Source organism: Limanda limanda, chromosome 13, assembly GCF_963576545.1.
Source record: "Limanda limanda chromosome 13, fLimLim1.1, whole genome shotgun sequence".
NCBI lineage: Eukaryota > Metazoa > Chordata > Actinopteri > Pleuronectiformes > Pleuronectidae > Limanda > Limanda limanda.
Window position 1 is genome coordinate 11,246,295 of NC_083648.1, and position 20,172 is coordinate 11,266,466.

The 20,172-nt window shown below is 42.3% G+C and overlaps 3 protein-coding genes across 3 annotated transcripts; 1 reads left to right on the forward strand and 2 right to left on the reverse strand.

Moving 5' to 3' along the window:
* Nucleotides 1-41: 41 nt before the first annotated feature.
* dhx30 (DEAH (Asp-Glu-Ala-His) box helicase 30) lies at nt 42-9,268 on the reverse strand. Its single transcript, XM_061084435.1, has 19 exons — nt 9,097-9,268; nt 8,641-8,777; nt 8,447-8,557; nt 8,085-8,351; nt 7,845-7,994; nt 7,615-7,767; nt 6,299-6,769; nt 5,327-5,710; nt 5,123-5,201; nt 4,926-5,030; nt 4,657-4,832; nt 4,316-4,522; nt 4,138-4,219; nt 3,824-4,017; nt 3,576-3,735; nt 2,425-2,582; nt 2,208-2,311; nt 1,114-1,253; nt 42-633 (listed from the first exon to the last, which is right to left on the reverse strand). Exons 1-19 carry the CDS (start codon nt 9,266-9,268, stop codon nt 374-376), a joined length of 3,510 nt encoding a protein of 1,169 aa, XP_060940418.1. The 3' UTR covers nt 42-373.
* A 1,123-nt stretch (nt 9,269-10,391) lies between these two features.
* On the forward strand, nt 10,392-12,104 carry LOC133018342 (chymotrypsin-like elastase family member 3B). The gene is made up of 8 exons (XM_061084688.1): nt 10,392-10,431; nt 10,533-10,621; nt 10,700-10,782; nt 10,924-11,049; nt 11,290-11,426; nt 11,573-11,715; nt 11,803-11,955; nt 12,061-12,104. Exons 1-8 carry the CDS (start codon nt 10,392-10,394, stop codon nt 12,076-12,078), a joined length of 789 nt encoding a protein of 262 aa, XP_060940671.1. The 3' UTR covers nt 12,079-12,104.
* Nucleotides 12,105-12,190: 86 nt separating this feature from the next.
* wrnip1 (WRN helicase interacting protein 1) lies at nt 12,191-19,564 on the reverse strand. Its single transcript, XM_061084715.1, has 7 exons — nt 18,956-19,564; nt 17,833-18,027; nt 15,816-16,054; nt 14,830-15,053; nt 13,551-13,706; nt 12,993-13,072; nt 12,191-12,879 (listed from the first exon to the last, which is right to left on the reverse strand). The coding sequence occupies exons 1-7, from the start codon at nt 19,562-19,564 to the stop codon at nt 12,598-12,600; spliced, it is 1,785 nt and encodes a 594-aa protein (XP_060940698.1). The 3' UTR covers nt 12,191-12,597.
* Between the last annotated feature and the right edge of the window lie 608 nt (nt 19,565-20,172).

Sequence of the window (20,172 nt, forward strand, 5' to 3'; positions counted from 1 at the left end):
ATAAAAAGAATCCAACAGTTTCTCATGTTGTCATTTGAATATTTATTACAATAAATATGATATTTACTTCACAGTCATTTTAAATGACCTCTGGCCAGACACTCTGTCTTTATTCGTCAGATAAAAATACAACCTCTGCTTTTCAGAAAGCAAATAACTCACCATGAACAATTAAGTCCAACATCCAAACCCATGGATTCCTCCCACGTCAGTTCAAGTTGATAATTTACCTCAAGAAGCAGAGGACATTCCACAGTTCAGCACAAGCTCATGTACTCGGACATTTAACCAAAAACAAAAAAAAAAAAATAGCCATGATCCTTCCTCTGTACCAGTCAGAGGAGCCGATGTACAAGTGCAAAGCTCGTCGTCTTCAATCCACCTCACTGTCGCTGTAGTGATGCCGAGGTAAAGAGCTCGAGTCTGTGTTGTTGAGCAGCCCGACGAGCAAGGATATGAGCTTTCCATCTTGAGAAGAGTTGGTGATTGCGTTGCTGGGATTGCTGAGATTTCGATAGAGCATGGTCTGGATGGAGGTGCGGAGCTCCCACAGCAGCTCCCACGTCTCCGCCGTCAACTCACAGTGCATCAAGGAGCGACCGGGAAATGACACCTCCACTTTGTCTCCTCTCACTGGGACACAAGAGGAAAACAATCTCATTTAAAAAACACATTAAATTTTTGCATCGTCACTGTTCAGACGAACACACATTTAGAGTGCACAGTCCAGAGATGAATTAAGGTTTTTGGTCATTTGCAGCTTTTAGCATGTTTGGAATAACTAACTAATTCAAAGGTTTGTCAGTAGGGTTGATAACAGGAATGTGATGCATTTGCCAGGGACAAAGAATGACAAAAGAAACTAAAATAATGTGATTTACGCAAGTCTACAAGTTGCTGAATTTAAAGAAATTACCTTTTAATAATTTCCCAATTTGCGATCAATAAAGTACCTCTATTTATCTTTTAATATTCTTAAATCTGGGCTGAAAATGACCAAATTACTTATAAAAATAACAGCTTCTTTACGTATGACATAAGCTAACATTAACAGAGTGTCAGTCTTAATAAACGATATGAATCTTCATCACAGACAACGGTGATATGTCCTACCTGTCTCTGTGATATCACAGTCTGTGAGCAGCAGCAGTGCGAGTGGATGGACCACAGACGAGTCTCTAATGAAAACGGTCCCATCTGACTGGACTGCAGAGAAGTAGGTCAACCAGCGACTAGGGAACTCTTCTTTCCCTCTAAAATATCATGAAGGAACATAAAGAAAGGCATTAAATATATATACACACACACTAGGGCTGCTCGATTATGGAAAAAATCATAATCACGATTATTTTGGACAAAAACTAAATCACGATTATTCAAACGATTATTAATATGTGCCCTTATTTTTTTTAATGACTAACCGGAAGTACCAGTCACTTCCGGTTCCGGTAAACACCGATTACGGCTGCGTGTCTTATTCCTCCGTGAAACCATGCAGGATATCGGTGCCTTGTTATTCAAACCCTTAATGATGGCAACATTCTCCATAAAAACACTTTGTAACTGAGAACCTTGAAATTTCCTCTCATTATTAAATGTCCCCATCTGCCCCCCCCCCCCCCTACAAGCACACACAGAGCGAGAGAGAGAGAGAGAGAGAGAGAGAGAGGGGGGGGGGCTATGAGGACCATCATCATTTACCCCCGAACCCCGACATTGAACGGGTTCCATACAACAACAAGCGGAGAATCGCGAGCTGACCCGCGCGGGTCCGGTGAGAACAGCCGGCGGCTGCGCGCTGGAGAATAGACGCGCCGCGGCCGCTACACTGTGTGGTGCTGCTGCTCGTCGGATTCGAAGAGTCGATCAGACGGGGCTGCACTCACTCTGCCGTTTTCCACTCGCGCTGTTTTTTTAAATACCTCCGGTCAACACACACACAACACGCCTCCTTCACTTCACAGCTGCTTGAGAGTGAGTGCCGGTCAGCGGGGCCGCGCTGAATGCTTTGGGGGAGGGACTGAATTGCGCATGCGCGTCTCTTTAGAAAAAAATGCCAAATAATCGTTTCAACTCGATTATAGTAGATTGGAGATCGTTTGACCCAATAATCGTAATCACAATAATATTTCGATTAATTGAGCAGCCCTAACACACACTATTAAAGTCAACACCTGCTGTTGCTGACTTTTCAATCATGCTCTGACCTGTTGACTGAGGAGCGGTGAAGATGCACCGGTCCAGTGACGGTGCGGAAAAACACACCGTTGGGACGAAAACGTCCTCCTTTGGTCACAACACCTTTCTTCACCTAAACAAATGTCAGGATGAAAAGTTTCAGAAGACAAAAGACGGAGCACAAAGGAAAAAAGCTGTATGTGATACATATTATATTAGACTCCATTCTAAGAAGTTGCCACATACCTGAATGAGGTTGGGATAAAGTGCAGCCAGCAGCACCGCTTTAAGCAGCTCATCCTGGTTGCTGTGGTCATTGTACTGGGACATGTGACGCTGACACTCACTGGCACGAGACACCAGCTCAGCCTCATGCAGGTTCTCACTGAACTGAGAGATGAGACCTATGACACAAGGGGAGGAATGCTTTTGTGATGCATTTGTTGTCTTTATCAATCTTATCTTGAAACAATCTTGCTTTTTTCTGAGACAATTCTTCATACAAGTGTTCCAAGTCCAATCCACGAACTTCTTTAAAGGTTCAGTGAGTAGAATTTATTGACATCTAGTGGTGAAGTTGAATGCTACAGCTGAATACCCCTCACCTCACCCTTCCCTTCCAAACATGATAGAAAACCTGTGGAGCCTTAATTTGTCATAAAAACTCAAAAGATGTTTAGTTTGGACTACTGTAAAAAAACATGGCTGCCTCCATAGAGAGGACCCACTCCCAGTGTAAATATAAGTATTTGAATATAAAAAGGGCCATTTTCCAGGGTAAAAAACAACACACTAATGAAAACATTACTAGGATTATTATACATTCAGTTTCTGATCCCTTTCACCTAAATCTTAACCTTAAAAACATAAAAGCTGAGGTTAATTCTCACATTAACATTAAATGTTAGAATTAGTTGTAAAACATTAACGTTACACAGAGTAACTGTCTCCAACCACCACATAAAAACACTGTAAAAATAAGTGATTAGAAGGCTGCTGTAAAGTACAACAATCATTTCATTCCCTGAAGACACAAATGATGAAATTAAGAGGTTTAGACATATTTTCCAATAAGCTCTGTTCAGTAAATTGGCAGTTATCATTTATCATTAACCCTAAACCCAGTCAGAAAGGTGAGATTTCATCCCCAACATAACCTACTAGTTTCTCCATAAATGGATTTGTCTTGATTCGTTTATGAACTGCCGTTGGAAACTAGTTCGGCACTCAGAATAGACCATATCTCAGCCAGGCCCAAACAGACCCCTTAGGAAACCACATTTGAAATTTTATTTAAATCAAGATCCAGGAATTATTATCTTAGGAATTAACAAGATGTTGAAAGATGCCCCATCTCACAATGGTAAAGAAAGTGACCCACTACGCTGCACACTAACCGTTGACGAATCGCAGGCTGTTCCTGGACAGAGTGTGTTTGTGCAGATAATCCTCTCGGTCCTCTCTCATGCCGTCCTGCTGAACTCTCTTCCAGCCCAACACAGCTCTGCTGAACACCAGATAATCACTGTGGCTGGAGCCAGTCAGACGCTCTTTGGCCTGAATAAACAGAGCACAGATCATCATATTAAATATCCAAGAAGTCAAATATAAATATAATAAACATGTGGGCGTGCGGACAACTCACCTTGTTGACTAGTGCTCTGTTCTGCAGGCTGTTGTAGAAAGGGTCCCTGGTCAGACATGCTGCAATAGACAACATGGGCAGAGTACATCTGAACATGGCGCTCAGGACCAGCAGTTTGCCCAGCCGAGGGTCACATGACATACAGGAGACACGCTCTCCCAAAGGTGTCAGGTTTTCAGTCTTGTCCAGAACTCCTGCCAAAATATAAGCATTGACATTCATTTAATGCAGCAGAGAAATGCATGCAAGTTAAAGATAGGATGTTTGGAATATCCTCACACGATCCGTAGCACAAGCTGCTGCGAGTCACTCACCTATGTCTTGTAAAGTTCGGACAGCATCTCTCACAGCTTCTTGCTCTGGACTGTCCAACACTTGAGATAAGAAATCTTCAGCCTGCAAACATTAAACACAACAGAGAATCATTCAGTATGAGAAAAATACATTACAGGAGTAAATAAATATACAAAAGCCATTCTTCTACATCAGTACCTTGCAGTTTGGACTGTGAATTTTGGCCTGCACTACTAAACTCTCCAGCGGTGTGCGCAGGATCTCAGGGATTGGGAACGGATTCATGGATTCCAGTTGTTCTCGTGGGAACAGGTGGTAGGACTGTCCTGGCTGACATCGCCCAGCTCGCCCTTTTCTTTGAGTGACATTCGAGTGGGATATCCAAACTGTGTCCAAACAGGAGACCTAGAAAAAAAACATTTCTGCTTAGTTATTTTATCGAATTCCACCAGAAATACCACACCTTGCAAAATCGATACCTTTGCAGATTTAGAAAAAAGGTTTAATGAACTAGTAAATGCAGAAACCATTATACCAACCTTGGTCCGTGGGTCATATTTCTGTTCTTTGTGAGTTCCTGCATCCACCACATGGACAATGTCATCTATGGTGATGGACGTCTCAGCAATATTGGTGGCAAGCACAATCTTCCTCTGGCCCATTTGGGGGTGCTGGAACACAGCCTGCTGGTCGGCCACTGCTAAACTAGAGTGCACTTAAAGAATAAAGGAGAAAAATTATAAATGTTTTCTGCTCATAGGGAGAAATCTTATTTTTACAGAAGACAAGTTTTCGTCCGTCCTCTTACATGGCAGGATCATCTGTGAGCCGCGGGAAAAGTGGGGCTTCTCCTCGAGTTTCTCCTGAACTTTCTTGATGTCCTGCCATCCAGGGAGAAAACACAGCACTGCACCTGAAGCATGATGGGAAAGGAGCTTTGAGAATCATAAACAAGGCCAATGCTATAAAAGCTAATGCAAGTTAAAAAGGCCGTAGCTGAATTACCTGGTTCTCCATGTTTGTCTATGTTTTCGATGACATCAGCTACTAAATCCAGATCAGGTGCAACTTCATCTCTTCCTCCCTTAAAACACAATATAAAAAATTCCTCTTACACGGGACACGAGAAAAATTTTGCACCAAAATGTAGGAAAGTGGGATGAATGTGGAAGTAAAAAAACAACAAATCCATTCAGAGTTGATAATCACCTGCTTGTGTGTCTCCCTTCTCTCTTTGATTGGCAGTCGGCGTCCCAACTGTCTCAGCACATCCTCCAGGTAGTTGTCCTTCACCGGGTGCATGAACCCTGGCACTTTCACTATGGGACAGCCTCCGAAGTACTGGGCCAGCCTCTGGTTGTCCCCAGTGGCGCTCATGAGAACCACTCGTAGGTCGGGGTTCTCTTTCAGGCTGGTGCGCAGTAAGGCCAGCAGCAGGTCTGTGTTGATGTCTCTCTCATGGACCTCATCCACCACCACATGGCTGATTCCCTTCAGGGTCGAGTTGGACTGCAGCTTCCTCAGCAGGACGCCCACGGTGAGGAAGAGCAACGCTCCTCCGCTGTGCTCAGGGGGCCGGCTCTCCAGTCTCACCTTCGTACAGAGATTATTAATTGCTTTGTTAATCAAATAAACTTGCATGAAATCAAAAGCATCAAATAGCATTACCAATGCAGTAAAAAAAACAATCTGCTTCTTGCTTACAGAATAATGAGGACCTTAGTTAAAAGCATCAAAATGTGCCCTGATAAATATTTTGTTTAGGACTTTAATAAAAACACCAAATTTAAAAAAAGGGGAATTTGTCTTGCATCTTTTTTGGATTTTAAAACCAAAATAGCAGCTTATTCGAAAGTAAATGTAAAATTGTAGCATATTTTACAACAATCATTGCTTGTGTTGAAAAAATTAAAATAAAATAAACATTAATTTTGTTCCGATCAAGGTTTTCCTTTATATAATAAATAAGCGTTTCTGCATCTGTCGTCCCTACTTTAATGACACCGGAGTAAGAGGTAACCCAACAAAGTGTGAACTAAAATCAACATCATTTAAAGATTGAGAGAAAATTCACAAAATGACGACCATAATCATATCTATCGTAATGGATCCCTTCTTAATTTTACATCTAACTGTCATAATACATTAAATAAAGGCAGAGTTCTGTAAACTTGTATCTACCTGATATCCCACAGAGCGTTTCAGAGCTGGGCCCATCTCATCAGCAACACGTTGCGCCACCGACACGGCGCTGATCCTCCGAGGCTGGGTCACCAGGATGTTGCAGTCCGCACCCTCCCCTCCTCTCACACAATCCTCCAGCAGGAAACGGGGGATCCGCGTTGTTTTGCCACATCCCGTTTCCCCGGCGATCACGACCACCCGAGAGGATCGCACCGCTGAGATCACACTCTGACGGTGGCTGTCCACCGGGAGCTCCACACTCAGTCCAGGGTTCAACTGCTCCCACTCCTCTTGTAGGTGGACGCTGAGCTGCTGAGCCTCCTGCTTGGACAAAGGTCTGTATTGTCTGCCCGTGATGGCGTCTGTCACAAAGTCATCCTCCTTGTCGACATCCTCCTGGTTTACTGTCTGCTCTCCTGTTGCCTCTTTCTCCTCCCATAGCTTCTGTACTTCTGTTGCCACTGGGTACTGTTAGAAAAACAGAGACTTTAGCTTTGACAGGAAATGACAATATAACCAAATGGCCGATGACAATGGTTCCCAAACTTAATTTTCCTATTGAGAACTTTCATGCGACACCGACTGGCGAGGAGGATCATTTAATTCTTGTAAAACGTCTATTTGGTGTGAAATATAAATAAAACAAATGTAAATAACCGGTAATTTTTTTAAATTAACCAAGTGTATGATTTACACAACAATCTATTATTTTCACAATATTTAATATATCCTTAAATCGACCATCATAGATTGTATTTCTTTGTATTAATGTATGATTGCATTGTTGATAATTGAAAACCCAAACCCCTTAAGAACTAGCTTTCAAATTACCTCACATAATAAGCTAAGGACATTTTAAGGGGCGCATGTTTTCATATATTTCCTGATTCAAGGTTTATTATATAGGGGCAGAAGGCAGAAATTATGCAAACTCCATAAAACACATTTAAATTTGATGTTAATTAAATTAAGTAGTCCTTCTTTTAAGGGGGATTATTTTTTATCATAATATCGCATACTTTTTCAATGATAAACCTACACCATACAACCTGGCAGTTCTTGATTAACAGTAGACTTGACGGTGTATTTTAGTTTTGTCTTGATTATCAGTTTGAGATTTTTCCTTTAGCTTTGACAGGAAATGACAATATCACCAAATGACAATGGTCCCAAACTTATTTTCCTTTTTAGAACCTTCCTGAGAAGATGATCATGTTGAAGCCCAAGACCAAAAGTACATGTTCAAAATTGTCCATGCAGTTCACATACCTATAAATGTGATTTAAATAAAAAGCTCCATCCATCTTTCTCACCTGTTCAAGATACTCCCTCATTCTAACCTCCAGGTAGTTGGGGATTTCCAGTGGGAGGGGGCGTCTGGCCCTGTCCCCAGCCTGCCTCACCTCATCATGGTGGTACTTGGCATGAGTCAGCGGATTGTTGTTTTTATCCAGCAGCTGGAGCTCCTAAACCAGGTGACATAACACACATGAGCACAAAGCTGACATGCAAGGTCAAAGTATTTCAGCGGAGTCATTCCCACCTTCAGCTTCATGCACGCGAGAGCCGCAGCTTTCTTCTCCGCCGTCACTCTTTTGCACGCCGTGGCTGTGAACGTCATCTCCTCCGGCCAGCTCAGGGTCAGTTCACACTTCTTCTGCTTCCCTCCTGTTGTTCGGAAATTCATTACCTCCTGTAATAATAGATGACAGATTGATTTACAACACATACCGTGAGCTAGCAGTGACTCGTTCTCACCGTGGCAGGGACGAGAGCTACGAACCTTGAATCTGTTGGACGACGTGGCCACCTGGATGACCCGGATTAGGAGAGATTTCGGTTGAGGGAACAAGGACACAGCTTCATCCACGGAGGAGTCTTCCACAAAGGGCAGGGGTTGTTGCTGTGCATCTGCTTTGGATTTAGACAAGTGGAGGTCATCTGTCCAAGGGTCTTCCTCGAGATCATTAAAGGTTGAACGTATCCCTCCTCTACCCCGACCAGCTCTCCTCTTGGGGAGCTGATTGTTTGGTCCAATAACACCCATTTCCTACGGAGAAGAGAGTGTGGAGAATGAGCAAATTACTACAGAGAAGTTAAATAATAATAAAGAAATGCATGTCCACCTTCAAAAGCAAGTCTTACTTTGAGTTTGAGACAAGCAGCAGCTGCGGCGAATCGCTCTGCATCGCTCTTCCTGGAGGCAAAACCCTCCTCTTCGATCTTGTGGGGCCACAGTAGTGTGACAGTAGCTTTCTACAGAAACAGAGACACGTTACAAAACTTACAATCGAGACATTATCTCTCCCTCTTCCTGGATCATCGTGACTGACTCTCACCTTGACCCCTGCGTGTTCAGTGTAACTGTACTGGATGTGCCGGGACAGATCACTGGTTCCCAGCGAGCGGGAGATGGTGTTACTCAAGAGGCTTTTCGGGTGTGGAAACTCCTTGAGGAGATCTGTGTTGAGGTCATCTGAACAATAAAGAGAAAAAGAATAGGTCAGACAACAACGCCCACCTCAGATAAACAGTGCCTATGGAGAAGTGATGTCAGGTTTTGTTTTGCATCCAAACTGAGAAATTCTGGTTTAATATTCTATGATTCTTTCTCCTTTCGAAGCTGTTTGATTTCATATGAGGTGTTGGAGAGTTTTAGCGTCCCAGCTGTGATAACCGAGCGTCCATTCACTTCTGGGTGTTTCAGGATGGATGTCCTTGAGGGTTAGCACTGCAGAGGTCTGTCAAACCCGTTAGCCGCTAGCTAACTCCGCTAGCAGCCGGTTGTCACTTACTTCGTTTAGCCTGGAAATACTCTGCACCGGGTTCCTCGAGGCTTCCGGGTTTGGTCGTGTACCACCGCATCTCTGTGGTCCAGTTGGACGCTGTCGTGCCTCCTTTATAAACACATTTAGGGACTTTGCTCAGTCCTCTCAGCCGCATGAGTAAAGCACCGGGTAGCGCCATTTTTAAACTACAACTTCTTCTTTGCGGCAGTGAGCGGAAGTAGAGAGCAGCGGTCACAGCGACCCCGACTGGCGAGGAGGATAATTTAATTCTTGTAAAACGTCTATTGTAAAACGTCTAGTAGGCGTGAAATATTCATAAATAAAACAAATGTAAATAACCGGTACATTTTTTAATTAACCAAGTGTATGGTTTACACAACAATCTATTATTTTCACAATATTTAATATATCTTTAATCGACCATCATAGATTGTATTTCTTTGTATTAATGTATGATTACATTGTTCCTAATTGAAAACCCAAACCCCTTAAAAACTAGCTTTGAACATTGACATTTTAAGGGGTGCATGTTTTCATATATTTCCCTGATCATAAATGCAAGGTCTATTATATAGGGGCAGAAGGCAGAAATTATGCAAAAGTTAAAAATTTGTTGTTGATTAAATTAAGTAGCCCTTCTTTTAAGGGGGATTATTTTTATGATAATATCACATACTTTTTCAATGATAAACCTACACCATACAACCTGGCAGTTCTTGATTAACATTAGATGTGACGGTGTATTTTAGTTTTCTCTTGATTATCAGTTTGAGATTTTTCCTTTTTTAACTTGCATTAATATATATTATAGAGGGTTCATGAAGTAAAAAGGCAAAACCCAAGGCCCCAAAAAACATTTTTATCTAAACGAAGGTGTTTGGGATCCATTAGATGAACTGAATTGCCCAAACCATCATTTAAAAAATCCTCATCAACCTTCTCCTTAAACTGAATATATGTTTTGAGGTATAACTGGGGCAATTAACCTCTCTGTAATAATATTTGAATCATGCTCGGGTACCAGTTAATTAAAAAGAACTATCACAACCACAACTCTATACACGGTTGCATTTGGGGCACATCTGACATGTAAATAAGACCTCATTAAATGGGTTTATTGCATTGTACTATTAGGATCTCTCACATGCTGTTCTGAATTTCAGCCATTATCTAATTTCTTCGTAAACTCACCACCTGGAGAATGGGAGGAAACCTCCCAGGTTGAGTGAGATGTGGTCTGGCCTGCTGCCCATAAATAGCTCTGCATGATAAAAAAAAAATCACTTTTGGATCAATAAGAGATGGAACTGGCATTTGTCCTCCTCTTGGCCGTCACAACTGGTGAGTTCATGATGCTGATACGTTGATTTGAAAGAAAGCAGCAGACAGTTTGTGGATTTTGGACCCTCTTACTCTTGTGTCTGTCTCTCACTGTGTGGAAGTGTCTGCGTGTGGCGTACCCAGGAACCAGCCCAGTACCAGCCGTGTGGTGAACGGGGACGAAGCCCAACCCTACAGCTGGCCATGGCAGGTAAGTCAGAGCAAAGATGAATGTACACATCTGATTCCAGTTGTGATCTGAAACACCCAGGTTTCGATTTACCCGTAGGTCTCTCTGGAGTCTTTCTTCCCGACCTGTGGTGGAACACTCATTGCTCCTGACTGGGTCTTGACTGCTGCACACTGCATCACGTGAGGAAAATCTCAGATTAACAGTTTAAAACTAAAATAAATGACACTTAATGTATGCAGATAAAAATGAGAGCGATGGAAAAGTAATATCTACACTAAAACTTAGATTAAAGATAAGGAGTTTTGTTTCCTCCAATGCAGATTCCACACATACAGGGTGGTGCTGGCTGAGCATGACATGAACAGGGAGGAGGGACCCGAACAGTCCATTATGGTGGGAAAAATGTTCATTCATCCCAAATGGAACAAAAACTGTGTGTCTTGTGGGTACGTTATCATCCTGACTCACCTTATTCAACCTGGCCAGTCGGTAAACATGTCCTTGAAAAAGTTGCCTGTCTGAGAGTTTCTGATATAACAGCAGCTGAGTCAATATAATGATGTAAATGTTGAATGCACCTAAACATGTAAAGAAACAGACATTCTACCGTTTATTAGACTCTGAGCTTTTAAGTTAATATCATTGCTGACATGTTTTAATTCGTTGTGCTTCGTTCTGTTATACAGGAACGATATTGCCCTGCTGAAGCTGGAGAAGAGCGCTGTCATCAATGAGAAGGTTCAGCCGGCCTGCCTGCCGCTCCATGGTGCTGCTCTCGCCCCCGAGCAGCCGTGTTATGTCACAGGCTGGGGTCGTCTCTACTGTAAGACCCTGCTGCCAAGTCTGCTAACACCCGGCTTACGAGGGGGGTGCAGTGCATTTTACTGCTCAGGGACAAGCAGAGGAGCATCACATGTTGTTTAAATTCTCAGCTGTTACTACAAGTGTGTGTGCAATTTTTTCTTTTAGCTGGAGGTCCACAGGCGACTACATTACAGCAGGCACTGCTTCCTGTGGTGGATCACAGCATCTGCAAACTAAACAGCTGGTGGGGCAGCTCAGTGAAGACGTCGATGGTGTGCGCAGGAGGAGAGAGCAAGTCAGCGTGTCACGTAAGAGACAACAAAGTTGCGTTTTGCTTTTTGTAACACAAATTATACCATTTGCTCCAAGGCTTCACAGGTGTCATCATTTTCTAGGGCGACTCGGGCGGCCCTCTGAACTGTGAAGGCAGAGACGGGAGGTGGTACGTGGAGGGAGTGACTAGTTTTGTGGACGGACGTGGATGTAACACTCCTCAGAAGCCCACAGTCTTTACCCGTGTGTCCTCGTTCATCCCCTGGATCAGCGAGGTGAGGGGAACCACATGAACGTCACTTTACATGAAGACATACACTAAATATCGTGGAGGATCTTTGTGACATGCACTAACTTTATGTTATGTTGTTTCCTTGCAGACAATGGCCCAAAACTGAAGAAGTGACTGAACAATAAACTGTCTTATTAAAGGAACAGGTTATATTTGTCTTGTATTGAATCAAATGGGATATAATAGTCACACATAAAAAAACATTTTAATTAGTTTAAACAACGCATGACATTTTTACAAGGACAAGAGAGAGGTGAATCTCAACATATACATATACTCGACTATGTAGGGATACTAAGGTATGTTGTGTAATATCAGTTTGGTCGTTATCTCCACCAAGAAGGTTAAGTTTTCATCCCTGTCCGCTGGTTGGTTTGTTTGAACGCAAGAATACGCAAAATGTTTTTTGTATCCTTTACAATCCAAAACAATTGATAAAACTAAGATTGTATTAAGATTTGCACAGAACAGAGCATGTGAACAGGTGTGAACAGGTTCCTGTAACTTTGAAATTGAGGATTTTTTAACCAGCAGCTACATCAAAACATGTAGCCCATTTTTGTTCACCTAAAAAGATTCATTATAATTAGCAGCGTTGGTTTCATTTGTTATCTTATCTGTATACTCATGAGTCTGAGGGTGTCCAGGTGAAGAAGTCGATGCCCTTCAGCTCCTCAGGTAAGTACTCCTGCTCCACAGGGTTACCGAACGCTGGGTTGTATTTGTAGCCTTTAGCGTAGCCCAGTTGCTTCATCAGTCTCGTGGGGGCGTTGCGGAGGTGCAGGGGGACGGGAGGCAGGGGTCCTTTGTGGTTCCTCAAACAGGCCTTCACATTACTATAGGCTTTGTAGATCTCCACGGACTTTGCTGCCCGTGCCAGATACACCACACACTGAGCCAGGATCACCTGATGAGCCGCAGGAATCGGTTGGTGAAATACAAATATTATGTGAGGCATGACAGTTCGATGTCTAGGTGGAAAACTGTGCAAAACCATCACTAACAGTCAGGCCAGCCTACCTCACATTCAGGCATCCCAATGAAGTGACAGGCCTGGAAGGCGGACACAGCCTGAGGCAGAGCAGAGGGATCTGCCATACCTGAGAACAACATCCAGTCCAAATGCATTTATTAATCCTAATTTTCCACAACGATCCAAAGTACTTTTTCACAAAATAACTGAAAGCCAGTAAAACACAGCAGGACTAGCTCACAAATAATAACAAAAAAGCCAAATAAAACAATGCAAAGCAGAAAAAAGCTGAATATTAAATCAAGTCATTAATTGAGTGAAATTATAGAACAGTGAAGGCGGACTCAACATGCCTGTGGATTCACGACAGGCCCCACAGCTGAGGGATCTCACCGCAGCAGCCCTCAGTAATCTCTAATTATGAGCTGAGATTAAGGGACAATGTAGAGGCCCCTGTCCGAGAGAACACAGCCTCTACTCTGGCTCAACGTGAACTACAGCGTCGGTGATGTATCAGTCAAATCTAATATTATCCATGAAGGATATACATACATATTGCGTTAGATAAAACACTGGGGATGATGCGATGCAGTCATTTCACGTACCGACGTCCTCGCTGGCAAAGCGGACCAGCCTGCGAGCCACGTAGAGCGGATCCTCGCCGCCCTCCAGCATGCGGCCCAGCCAATAGAGAGAGGCGTTCTCCTGGGAGCCTCTCATCGACTTGTGCAACGCCGAGATACTGTTGTAATGCTCTTCACCTTCGGGCAACACAGGGAAACAAAAATACATATCATTGGATATCGGGATAGATGGTGAACGTTAATTGAGGCTGAGGGCTTGATTGAAACTTGATTAACCTATAAAGAATATTGTATTATTTATTTATTTTGATGTTTATGATTTGTATTATTGTTTGTTGTCTGTTCTTTGATCAGTTATGGTAAACCTGTGTTGTAAATAAAATTAACAAAAAACTATCAATGCCTGAAGCAAGAGAAATGAAACAGATTATTTTTGCAGGTGGTATTAAACCAACCTTTTCCCACAGTGCAAAGAACATGACACACAGATGATCTGATAATGCACTAAGACAAATGATTAAAGTGTAAACGTATAGCAGAGAATATGAAACCATAATGAAGGGTCATTAGTCAGACTGAGAGGCAGTGTCATCACCCCGTGAAACTGGGAACAGTAAGTCTCAAACTCTTGGAACAGCTGAGTGTTACGCAACAGGACAGAGGACCTTCAAGTGTAACACACACACACGCACACACACACGCACACACACACACGCCAACTTGACCATCAACACAGTTATATCTTTTATAATTTCCTGAATTTCACTTGAAAGCCCCATGACAATAAAGTCATAACAGCTAACAGGGGGAGTAATATGATCAGGCCTTTAACCTCCAGTTATTTAGATGTTATATAAAGGGAAAATACTGATGACAGGTGTTACAGTGAAGCTGTTGAGAGGATTTCTAAAATATGGATTTATAAAACATGTCGTTATGTGTTAATGTTCCTCTGAGAGTGTCTCACATTTCAGCAATCATTAATAATACCCCATCAGAGAGCTCATAACTCCATCAACCCTCTATCTCTAAAGAGTCAAGAATCCTTGGATCTGGTTGTTTATCCGCGACAAGATGTGATGAGTTCTTCTTGACTTCATGCCCCACCCCTCCACAAAATGTAATGGAAATAAACTCAGTAGATTTTGTGTAATAATGCTAAATATAACACAGAATGCACAACTTCAGTTTTGGACCTAATGATTAGGAAGTAACTACAGTTGATGCTCTGATAAATTTAGGTGGACCCAGATTCTAACTATGTGTGGGGTTCATAGATGATAAGTACCGACATGCTTACCAGCTTTGTCGTAGAGAATGTGGGACCTCTGAAGACCTTCCTTCACATGCTCCTCCGTCACCACTATTTCTGGAGCAGAACCGTTCTGCGCTGACGGGCTGGACCGGGTTAAGCTCACCTGAGCCTGCACGGCGAGCTGCAGACTGTTGAGTCCCGTTCTTGCGTCACCATCACAGAGGTAAGCAATGGTGTCCAGAGCTTTTTGCTCGATGGATATTTTTGGCCTGGGAAGAGAAAATATATAGAGTGTCAGTGTGGATATTTGATACTGTAGTCACTTCCCTCTGTAAAGAATCCATACCTGAGAAATAGAATATTATTCACTGACAACGAATATTAGTGTTTTGTAGTAATTTTACAATAAGGACCATGGAGAATTGTCATATTACACCTGAGGAATAAAAAACTGCATATTCAGGTTACTGCTAGTTAATGGCTATATTTTAGAAAATTGCTCAAGTATAGCAATCATTAGAAGCAAAGTGATTCAACTTCTGAAAAAAAAGGACATTATTACTTTATTTTTCCTTACGTCAAACTGTTACTATGTGTTTTCATCCTGCTACTTTCGCAACTCCTTAGAAGATTAGCTGCATAGTGCTGGTTACCATGGTAATATAACCTTGATAAAAGTGAGCCAGCTTCCTTCTGGTTTACGCTCCAAGTTAGCTGGCTAACTTTTAAATATCGATATGTGTTACAGGATCAGATTTCAGCAAATATCAAATCCTAAATATGACAACTATTCGATCACTATCACATATGATCTGCAGCCAGCAGTTAACAGCTGCAGCTCATACGCAAATTCTTTTCCGTCAACATATCAAACTAAAACAGATTGTGGAAAGTTGCTGCGGCTCCAACAGTTAATGGTCCACTCCTCCCATTTATTAATTCACTGAACACTGTAAGCCAGGAACAAAAGAGGAGACTTGTAGGGTCGCTCCCGATCATGACATTGGGGACAGGGCGGACTCGGCTCTTACTCATGTCCATCGCTTTGGTCTTGATCTTCAGGATTTGATAGTTCTCGTCCCAGGACTCTGATACGGAGTGTGGCCACGGCCCGGTCCAGGATCGAGCCCATCGCCTCCACGGACAGCCTCTCCAGGACCAGCACCCTGCACCTGCTCAGTAGGGCGGCGTTCACCTGGAAGGACGGATTCTCTGTGGTCGCTCCAATCAGTGTGACTGTCCCGCACTCCACGTGAGGAAGGAAGGTGTCCTATGGAAACACAGGCATACTGAGTGAAGAGAGGAGAGAGATACTAATGTGACATGAGAAGAGATAACCACCATCTCTGAAGGGACGATTAAAAGTAAGTATTTGTTCGAGTACTTCCATAATACTTCCTCCGTTAGATACATCTTAAGACAAATCACTGACAACACCTGCATCACATGATGTGTTTTTTCATGGTGAGCTCCGAAGTAAGGGAAGCAAATTATTCAAACAACTCAAATCTCAGGTTAAACCTTGTGAACAGTAATGTGACAACCTGAAGCTTTGAATGTTTCTGATGGCTAAATTTAAAGCAATCCCTTCACACTAACATATCAGGTTTCAGTAGAATCTATACATAATATCACATAAAAGTTGATTTACAAGAATCAAACAGACGAATTAAATGGATATTGTTTGAGAGGCGATCAAGTGTTGAGCACAGACACATACTGGTGCTGCTAAGAGAGGGAATAGACGTGTTAGTCTCCAAGCTAATAATAACTTCATATTTATTCTTACAGAGAACTTTAAACTGTGGTTTACCCGGGAGGGATAACATCGTAAAACACAATCATGTAAACAGACTAGATGGAAACTGTACGACTGAAAAGAAATGGAGGTTAAATATAAACTTGAGTACCGAGAGGAATGCCTGTGGGCCGCGTGAGCATCTTTTTTTTATTTTGGCTAAGCAGCCTACTGATGAGTCGTCAGCCCACATGGATTGACACCTCTATGTTCTGTGGCGCAGTGTTTCTCATTTCATGCAAAGGCAAAATTGCATTGTGGGGCATTTGCTTCCATTGCAGTAAAAAATAAAATCTTTACCAGCAATTCACAGCAAAGCAATGACTTAACGAAATAGACAACAATCCTAACAAAAAAAAGAGGAAGGGTGGAGCTTAAAAGCAGGAGAGCAAAAAATGTAAATGATGAAGATGCTGGGGAAGGTCTGGGTGAGAAAATCCAGGGTGGTTTTTAAAATCCCAGTCAATCCCTGACCTGTATAGGGTTGCAAAGGGGTGGGAAGTTTCCGGTAAATTTCCGGAAACTTTCCGTAAACTTTCCATGGGAAGTTAAGCTCGGGAATTTTGAAAAAAAAAAAAAAATACACGATGATATTACTGGAGAGAAACACATTAGCATGCTGATTGAGGATCTGTTCATCTAGCCTATTTCCATTCATTTATCCATCAATTGTAAAATATGTTTACAGACGATTCCAATTGTTTGGCAAACTATTTATATCTCTGGCATTGCATTAGTGTTTTTTTACAAACTTTTTTCTCATCTTATTCTACAGAACAATGCCACGTGCACTATCTCATGTGTGTAGACATTTCTGCCCATCCAATGTAGAAGGAAAGGCTGTGTACATTTGCAAATACTGTGCAAAGACCTATGTTAAGAATGACACAACAATGCAGAAGCATATAGTCAAGTGCCCAAAGTTTCCTCAGGGCTCAAATCAGCCTATGACAAAACAAAATGTGTATATTTATGTCTGTATATGACAAGGTAAATACAGTTAGTATAAATTACCCACAACATTTCCAGTTTATTCCCGTTAATTCCAGTATATTCCCGTTTATTCCCAATAATTCCCGGATATTGCCGTTAATTCCCATGGAAAGTTTCCAACTTTGAATATTCCCGGAATTTTGCAACCCTAGACCTGTATATAATATAGATTATATTAAATGTTACAATTATAAGTCATTTTAAACATCTAGTAGTTGAATCTGAGTTTACAAACTAATAAGGACTCAGTGCTTCACCTGTTGGGACTTATTGAAGCGGTGGATTTCATCGATGAACATGATGGTCTTCCTCTTGCACAGTCGCAGCTCGTTCTGCGCCTGCTTGATCACCTCTCGGACCTCATTGGTGGAAGTGCTGGTCGCCGACAGACTGACAAAACGAGCCGTGCCATTCTTTTTACTGGTGCTGGCAATAATGTGAGCCAGTGTGGTCTGAAAGACAGAATCACATACACAGGGTAATTATATTAAAACAGTTAGAAGATGAATGGGTAAAATTACATTTGGATTTTGAAAACATTTCCTGCTCATCAACTTGGGATCATAATACTTGTTTGTATATATTTGGCAGCTTTAATCTCCATTATGTCAGCTATATATTTAATTTCCCAGGTCAAATAATGCCCCTTGCTTTCAAAGCCCCATAAATCTGCTCCTCACTGTAAACCAATCTGACTGACCCAGCCTCAGAAATAACAATTCAGTGATGAAACCGGAACACTATCAGACAACTGACGGAGTCAGTTAAAGACGTTAAGTACGAGTAAAGCATGTTGACAACATCTAAGTATGGCCAGCTGTTGTACAACAATCTGTGCAAGTACCCTGGCAAAGTTAAGAAGTCATTAACACGCTATATTAAGGTCTGACAAAGGGAAGAGGAGCGAGAAGCAGCCTGGCCGCCACAGAGGGAATAATTCACTTTCTTCAACATGCTGTAAAAACTCAGACAGTAAAAACTTACACTAAGAGAAAGGGATGCATTTCAACTATCTGAAGAAACTGGGGATATAGTGAAAAGAAAACATATCCGTTCTTTAAATGTCATTAACATGGAGCCCTAGAACTGGAATATTATTTGTATATAATTGAGTAAATCATGAAATGCTCATATTTCAGATGCAAGCTCCAGGTAATCTTTGGTACTTTAAAAAATGTAAACAGTTATTCGATGATCCAATCTGAATTTTGAATATTTGGTCAATCGACTGATAATCAATTGAAGACAGCTCTAGTTACATCAGTTACAAAGCAAAGAAAACAGCAAGTACTATAACAATTGAAAACCTTGTTCCTTTAGTTTTAGTTGATTTTACTGTTAGTTATAAACTGGAATACATAATAAATGGGAGCACCACACCTTCCCACACCCCGGCGGCCCCCACAGGATCAGGGACGGGATCTCCTGCGAGTCCAGCAGGGACCGGATGAGAGTCTGTTCTCCCACAACCTGGCTCTGACCGAAGTACTGATCCAGGGTGTTCGGTCTCAGAGTGTCCGCCAGGGGCTTGTTCAGGGTCAGCAGCGATGGAGCCGGTGGTGCCTTCACGGACCCAGATGTTTGGCTCCTCACGGTGTCAGTCCCTGCAGCTGGTTCGGGGTCAGCCTCCTGCACTGCACCACGTTTCTGCCCCTTGTTGTTGTTGACAGGACTGAGTTTACTATGGAACAAACCACAACGTTCAGCTGGTTGCGGTGGTTTCAGCTTGTTGGAGTGGAACAGAGAAAAGGAGCCAGTCCCCGGCTTGTTGACAGCGGGACTGGCCGGTGCAGAGCCGCCGCTGACCCGGGGCTTCTTCAGAGGAGGCTCGCTGCTGTCAGCCATGCTGGACGCTGCTCTGTCGCCCACTCCTCCCAGCAGACACAGGTCCAGGTGCTGGTTGATGGTGGTCGGTGAGAAGTCCTTCAAACACACCGGACACTGCACCGAGTCCGCGGCTGAAGAGCTCATCTCGTCCGCCTGCGCCATGTTCACTCCCCGCCAAACTTCCAGTCATGTGACCAAACACTGTCCTAATAATAAACAGCTGAAAATTATTTTAAACTTTACATTTACCTTTTTTAATTATATGTTACAAGCTAACCGTGACGTTCATTAGAAGGTTTTATTAATTCATAATCTTTTTACTTAACAAACCTATGATTCAGTTCCGGTCCGGGTGCGTTTACGGACACACGAGGCGGTCGGACACCAGCACTCTTCTGCTCTGTGGTGCGTTTGTGACACAAGCTTCGTGCACGAAGTCAAATTCATCCGCATTTGTTCACCTTGTATATTGAAAAACACTTATATCACTTTTGGTGGATAATTAATAATTGAGGTATTGAATGAGATTTAAGTTAGATTCCATCAGTCAATACAAATTTGTCGAACACAGAATTTATTGATTGAGCCTCTTTGTTCTTATATTGATGTCGTCCTTTATTAAAATATGTTTAATGTGTCCATCTCTTAGTAACAAAATGAGTTGTATCAAGAATATCACATATTTATTCAACACGTTACCCTAAAAATGTAAAAAAAAATACTTTATCCTGAAAATGTAATGTATTGTTTGTCCAATAATTACACAGTAT

Coding starts and splice junctions, on each gene's coding strand:
- LOC133018342 (XM_061084688.1), top strand. CDS start 10,392: ATGGAACTGGCATTTGTCCTCCTCTTGGCCGTCACAACTG. Junction 10,783..10,923: donor ACTGCTGCACACTGCATCAC/GTGAGGAAAATC, acceptor CCTCCAATGCAG/ATTCCACACATACAGGGTGG. Junction 11,427..11,572: donor AGGCTGGGGTCGTCTCTACT/GTAAGACCCTGC, acceptor TTTTTCTTTTAG/CTGGAGGTCCACAGGCGACT.
- wrnip1 (XM_061084715.1), bottom strand. CDS start 19,564: ATGGCGCAGGCGGACGAGATGAGCTCTTCAGCCGCGGACTCGGTGCAG. Junction 16,055..17,832: donor GCTTCAATAAGTCCCAACAG/GTGAAGCACTGA, acceptor GTGTTTCCATAG/GACACCTTCCTTCCTCACGT. Junction 15,054..15,815: donor GACCAAAGCGATGGACATGA/GTAAGAGCCGAG, acceptor TTCTCTTCCCAG/GCCAAAAATATCCATCGAGC.
- dhx30 (XM_061084435.1), bottom strand. CDS start 9,268: ATGGCGCTACCCGGTGCTTTACTCATGCGGCTGAGAGGACTGAGCAAA. Junction 8,558..8,640: donor CTGAACACGCAGGGGTCAAG/GTGAGAGTCAGT, acceptor CTGTTTCTGTAG/AAAGCTACTGTCACACTACT. Junction 5,202..5,326: donor GAAGGGAGACACACAAGCAG/GTGATTATCAAC, acceptor TTGTGTTTTAAG/GGAGGAAGAGATGAAGTTGC.